The sequence below is a fragment of the Sinocyclocheilus anshuiensis genome, unplaced genomic scaffold (assembly GCF_001515605.1).
Source record: "Sinocyclocheilus anshuiensis isolate Anshui unplaced genomic scaffold, SAMN03320099.WGS_v1.1 scaffold247, whole genome shotgun sequence".
Taxonomy (NCBI): domain Eukaryota; kingdom Metazoa; phylum Chordata; class Actinopteri; order Cypriniformes; family Cyprinidae; genus Sinocyclocheilus; species Sinocyclocheilus anshuiensis.
Genome location: NW_015552543.1, coordinates 100,058 through 106,733, shown reverse-complemented (window position 1 = coordinate 106,733; position 6,676 = coordinate 100,058). Strand labels below are relative to the sequence as shown.

The 6,676-nt window shown below is 34.7% G+C and overlaps 1 protein-coding gene across 1 annotated transcript; it reads right to left on the bottom strand.

Moving 5' to 3' along the window:
* Positions 1-2,513: 2,513 nt before the first annotated feature.
* Positions 2,514-6,558, bottom strand: LOC107664011 (uncharacterized protein C3orf38 homolog). Its single transcript, XM_016454460.1, has 4 exons — positions 6,484-6,558; positions 6,244-6,386; positions 5,890-6,065; positions 2,514-3,559 (listed from the first exon to the last, which is right to left on the bottom strand). The coding sequence occupies exons 2-4, from the start codon at positions 6,353-6,355 to the stop codon at positions 3,005-3,007; spliced, it is 843 nt and encodes a 280-aa protein (XP_016309946.1). The 5' UTR covers positions 6,356-6,386; positions 6,484-6,558; the 3' UTR covers positions 2,514-3,004.
* Between the last annotated feature and the right edge of the window lie 118 nt (positions 6,559-6,676).

Here is a 6,676-nt window from a genome sequence, read left to right as displayed (position 1 = left end):
TTTTTGAAAAAAAAAAAAAAAAAAAAAAAAAAAAAAAAAAAAGGATTCTTAAATTGTCAATGATGGCAGAAGCAAAATAGACTCATTCACATGTACATCAATCAGCCTGTACTTCACACGAGGGAGTTTGTTTTGATCACTGCTGCTGTAGAGGGCAACATTCCACAGACTAATGTACGAGCGCGCTCAGATGTTACAGGGTGAACGGAGGTCAGATGAGAAATGGTGATCACGTCTTCAGGTTCTGTCCTTCCCACATGTATAAACACGGCACAGTACACTGATGCACTACAGCGTACCGTCTGTTTGCTTTGCAGCTCTAATTCTTATGGATGAGGGTCTTTCAGACTTCAGACAATAACTCATTTAATTAAGCAATTGAATTGTCTGGGCTGTCAAAGGTTTAATAGATGGATTTACTTGGTTCAAGGAGTTTTTTTTCTCTTTCTTTTTTTACTAAGGACATTGTCACATCACATCAGATCAATAAATAACGTTCACTTTTAATATACTTTTATCATAGTTTCCAACTGCAATAATTTAGGTATTTGCAATACACTCCGGAAGAGATTGATTTAAAGCCAAGCAATCAGCAATAAAGTTAAAAATTTACACTTTGGTACATGAACAGCTCTATAAAACATTGGGGTTGCATAAAACAAATTGATATTCTAAAATAATTGCTTTGCCTTTTGATTTTGACACAAATAATGGGTCAATTGTGCCCCCATGTGGACATTTCATTTATTTTTTTTGGACAAATGCACATTATGGGCCAGCAAAGTCCAAGAAGTGTAGCTAGTTGATATACTATAGATTATATAAAATGTCACAGCAATTAAAAAATAGAACTAATAGTTCAAGATTAAATTGGTTTCTATGCAGCAAAACTCAGATTCTCTTTAGTTCCACAATGAAACAGAATCATATGTAGATGAAAAGTGTTTTAATCATAGCTCAGCCATTCAAGTTTGAATTTGGCCATAAACAAGCGAACACATTAAAGACGTATGTGCTATTTTCTAACCTTTGAAGCAATAATTCAAAAGTAACAACCAAAAAATAAAAAATAATAGACTAGCCAGTTAAAAAAGTTAATTGTTCACCCCTCCAAAACATATCTGAGAGATTAACCATCAAGACGTTAACATGGGCTTTATGAGAAACACACGTCGCCATTAAAGACAATCTGAAGGCGCAATGATCCGCAGACGCCAGTGAACTGTATTTTTGAACCTGGACGTCATAACTGTGAGCTCGGCCAAACCACTTATTAAAAAGAAAGAGGCCACGGCTATAAAGACAGAAAACGAGGAGCTTGTTATTTTTCTTTCGGGGAGGTGAACAGGAAAAAGATCAATGGTTGTGGTGGCGTCTTTTGCCACAACTATGGCACTCTGTGGCATTAAAAAACTGCTCGAGAAAAGATATTATCGAAGCGTCAGTCTTTGAAGCGAACGCCAAAAATAATTTCCCACATATAACATTCCCCACTGAAACCACACATTGCTGTGCTACTAAACACCCCTCCCAGCCCGGCTCACACTCGCTGCATATTCCTCCAGAGAGAAGTGCTGCTTCATCTACTGCTCAATTAGAGACTGATGAGTCTAAGAACTTGCTTCTGGCCTCTCAAGAACCACAAAAGGTACTTTATTCCCGTAAGGCGTGAATACTGTAAAACATTCCTTCCGCAATAAAGCTACAGAGCTGATGATCATGAACCATAATTATGGGAATGAGGGAATGTAACACCGCTGCTGGAAAAAAAATTGTTATGTGGACATCATTTGGAGGTAACTTCCCCACGGCAATGAAAAAATAAATAATAATAATGAAAAAAAAAAAGCTTAGAGGTTCTTCTCAAGAGCCCTGAAAATGTCGGTCACACTTTACAGTAAAGTTTCATTAGTTAACAATGCACTAACAGTGAGAATTACATTTGTTACAGTCTTTATTAAGGTTTGTTAATATTAGTTAATACAAATACAACTGATCATTGTTAGTTCATGTTAACTCAGGTTCATTAAATAATATTAGCAAAAACAATTTTTGATTTTAATAATGCATAGTGAATGAAATTACCATTAACTAAGATTAATAAATGCTTTTAGAAGTATTTTTCATCGTTAGTTCATGTTAACTAATGTATTTACTTATTGTTAACAACTGGAATCTTATTGTTACCAAGACGACACCGTGTTTGAACAAAGACAAAATAAAACAATCAAATAAAATAAGAATAAACATAAATAAATACATAAAGTCATGAGGCACAGAGATGTTAACAGATATTTTACTGTGAAATTATCCAAGTATTGATAAAAGTACTTATGAATAACTAGAAGGAATAAACAGATTTGAGGTATTTTAAGGAAAATCGTAAAATATTACGGAGCTAAAGATGACTTTAATAAAAGAGTTAAAATAAAATAAAATAATCATTATATATGACTACCAGAAACTCTGTAGAGGACATCGGGACTTTAAAAAGTTAGATTTCCAATTAGATTTCTGTAAACAAAAATAAAGGTAGAACTGCCACCTTAAAGTTCACATATGAACTAAAATTACTAAAAAGCCTAAATTTGTATAAATATTTGTACATTTTTTGTTTCGAAGTAACCTGAAGGACGAATTAAAAATCCTTTTAGGCCAATTTTCAGAAAACTACTTTATAGATGTAACTTTAAGTTGTTCAATCCATATCAATAAACATTCATTTAGATTTTCTATTTAAAACAACAAAAATAATAATGGGGATAATAAATCAATAAAATACATTTTAAAGAAATATTTTGCTAGGGTTCAAACTGACTGGAAACTGTCCTTCAAGTAAAAAAATAAAAATAAAAAATACAAACTTAGATCCTTTTACAGATGAATATCTATCCAACAATAAAGTTGTTTACACAGAATAGTACATCATCTGTGTTAAGACAGTGCATCTCTTCACTGCCGAGTCAAAACATGTCCAAACAAACCTTGTGTGGATCTCGGACTCTCAGTCGCAAAGGCTCAGCAACTCTTTTGAGTCGTATGTAATAACTGGTAACTGTTTGTCTGCGATGCCACTTTGTGCTTCCACTTTCATATTCACAATCTTTATTTTCCAGCGATTATTGTCCATTGGTGAGCGAATGAGGCCAAACACTTTCTCAAAAATCCCAAGGCAGGCATTGTCACGGTGGATGGTCCCGGCTATGGCCACTAACACCAGTCCATGAGCTGAAGATATACACTTTAACCCTTGACCCTCCAAGTTTGGGCAGAACAACAGATGCTCTTGTCCTGCAAAAGCATGAAGCCGCTGGCTGACCAGCTCTGCCCCATTGAACTCATCGACACGCCGCTCTCCAGAACATAAGAGAAGCCGAAGTCTCACATCCTGCCAGAAATGCTGAGGACCCCAATCTTGAGCCGGCTGCCCTTGAGTGGGGTTTTGAGAGTTCAGAAGAGTGAAGAACCACTGGCAAAACTGTTTTCCCAAAGCTGGAAGGTCTGACAGACCATCTCCAACATCTTCTGAAACCACTGTGTTCTTCTCACGCTTTGAGATCTGTTAGAAATATCGACCAGGTCAAAATACAACCCATAAAACCTTAACTTTATAAGTGATACTCAGCGCAAGGTTCATATGTTTTTTCAGGGTTCAGTTTTTAAAGAATGAAATTTAAGCACTTTTTTTTTTCAATGTTTTTATAAAGTGAAATTACTTGACACAATTGTCATGACGTTCACTACAGTTCAGACGTTTGGGTTTAGTAAGATTTTTTTTTTCTTTAAGAAATTGTTACTTTTATTTAGCAAGGTAAAAAGAAATAGAATATTAGATATGAGCATATTAGAATTATTTCTTTAGGATCATGTGACACTGGAAACAGGAGTAATGGCTGATGAATAAAGCAATAAGCCCCAAGAAGCCGTGGTTTACAGTGAATTTATAACAGCTAAGGGGCGTTAAAACCCCCTTAGCTGTTATAAATTCACTGTAAACCACGGATTCACAGGGCTTATTGTTTTATAAAACGGTTATTCCATATCACGCAGCTAGGTTTCACAACAAAAAAAACGAATAAAGTGTAACGATATTAATAAAAAACAGTATTCTTCCGCCAAACAATGTAGTTCCTCAGAAACATTTGTGGTTGCAACAAAGTGGTTGCCAAGCAACACACAAAGTAAACAAAGGTGTATGTTTGTAGAGTAATTTACAACAGCTTCGAACGCGGCTCGACCAATCAGAATCAAGGACCGGAACTCTCCGTTTTATAAATTACATTTTAGAACATATTAAAACAGTTATTTTCATCTGTAATAATATTTCACATTATTACTGTTTATACAGAATTTTCATTTCATTTTCAAGTAAATGCAGTCTTGGTGAGCATAAGACTTATTTTATAAACATTAAAAAGGCTTACCGACCCTAAACTTTTGAAGGCTAGTGTATTTTTAATACCTCTGTGCCTCTTTCCAAGCATTCAGAACACCCCCCGTTCAGCAATCTTTTCAAATTACAAGTTCTGTCAATCATATATATCGTGGTTTCATTTGATTAGCCGTTCGCTGCAAAGTCCTGCCTATTTAACAGCTCATGCAATCCATAAACAGATAAGCTGGGCATCCAGGTGGGGTAAAATACAGTGCATTACATCAATGTTTAATATATTATCAGATTCACGATCTACGCAAATATGACACAGAAGCAAAAATTATGCGTTTAAAGATCTTTGCCCCATTGAAATCAATAGTTTAGAGTGTCAGGCAGTGTACATGATGGGTGGGATAAATGCAATTTAAAACAGAAATTCTATGATTAAAAAAAGAAGAAAAGAAATCAATGATTTAACTAACTCCCATAAACCTCTACTGAAGTCCGGCTTTAGTGGCGCTCTATAGGCTGTGACATTATTTAACCTTCATTCATAAAAAAATAAAAAAAATATTCAAATGCACAAAGAGTGATGCATTATTCTTGCAAAAAGACTTTAATAAATAAAAAGAAATACATAATAAATAAAATAAATAAGAAAGCCTGGAAATGTTTTGACTGAGTCGATTAATCAAACTCAAGGCTACAATTTATAACCACATCATATACAGCAAAAAAAAAAAAAAAAGGATTTCAATGTTTTATAATATTTTAGTTCTTAGTCAGAAATTTGATTTTTAATTTTTAATCACTTTTACCATATTGCCTTTACTGGTTAATTTAAATGGCCCTGCAGACTGATAAATAATTTAATGATAATTTAACGTGTTTAATGTCAACGATTATTATATTGTAATAAACTATAATAAACTAACTAAATAAATACTGTAATACAGTTAAACTTGTTTTAACTGCTACTGTGATGTATAAATACTTTAAACTATATTACACAAAGTAATATATAAGTAATTTAAATTAAACTGTTGTACATTAACAATGTGAAATAGGGGAGAATTATGCTTAACTGCCATGGAAATAATATGAAAATAAATCCTTAATGCTCCTTAAATAGGCCTAATTTGTCCCTTTTTCTGACTGCGGTGCATAATACCACCCAAACATGTCAACGATTATTATATTGTAATAAACTATAATAAACTAACTAAATAAATACTGTAATACAGTTAAACTTGTTTTAACTGCTACTGTGATGTATAAATACTTTAAACTATATTACACAACGTAATATATAAGTAATTTAAATTAAACTGTTGTACATTAACAATGTGAAATAGGGGAGAATTATGCTTAACTGCCATGGAAATAATATGAAAATAAATCCTTAATGCTCCTTAAAATAGGCTTAATTTGTCCCTTTTTCTGACTGCGGTGCATAATACCACCCAAACATGTTTTGGACAGATTGTGTTTAGAGATTCCCTCGCGACACCTACCTCACCAGATGACCAGTGCTCAATGGTTCTCCTGATCAGCTGTTGTTTATCACTATTAGGAGGCATAGCAACTCCTTCATTGGCAAGATACTTAAAAATGACATCCCGGTGCACCTTCTTTCTCTTGAGGAGCTCCTCGGCATCTTGTGAGTAAGTTATGATGGCCTCAATGGCCTCTGTTGATCAGGAAATACGACTCTGACAGACTGACAACATGCATAGCTCATACAAAGATATTTATTATAACCTGACATAATACAGAAAAGTAACAATTGTCCAGTGTCGTTACCATCAGACACGGGCAATGTTTACAGAAGAGTCTGGAAAATGGTTAGCTTTACAGTGCTGTCTTACCTTGCGTGCTCTCTACAGCGATCAGTCGATTCGTTACTGTATCTTTAAGGGCGAACAAGTCGTCCAGGGGTAATAATCTCAACAGTTTTCGACAGCCACTTTGCTCTTTCATTGACGACTTTGACTACATATGTGCCACAAGTATTCCCTATCCAAATGAATAACTTACATTTTTAACACTATACTTTTTGTTATAAAACGAGTTAACACTGCTGTGTGGCACTGAGGGCAAAATTGTCATATGTCAAGCCACACATCTTCAACCGCGGATCTGCGCTAAGCAGATGCTTCCGTTATTGTGACGCACCACAGCGCCTCCACAGTCCAGAGAAAGGTGGTGCACCAACCGTCCCGTCAAAATAAAAGTTCAAGGCGTCATTATTCACAAATGCAACCAAAAACGTCGGTCCAGTCACGATCCAGTTACAGGACC

Coding starts and splice junctions, on each gene's coding strand:
- LOC107664011 (XM_016454460.1), bottom strand. CDS start 6,355: ATGAAAGAGCAAAGTGGCTGTCGAAAACTGTTGAGATTATTACCCCTG. Junction 6,066..6,243: donor CGCTGTAGAGAGCACGCAAG/GTAAGACAGCAC, acceptor CCTGATCAACAG/AGGCCATTGAGGCCATCATA. Junction 3,560..5,889: donor AGCACTGGTCATCTGGTGAG/GTAGGTGTCGCG, acceptor TATTTCTAACAG/ATCTCAAAGCGTGAGAAGAA.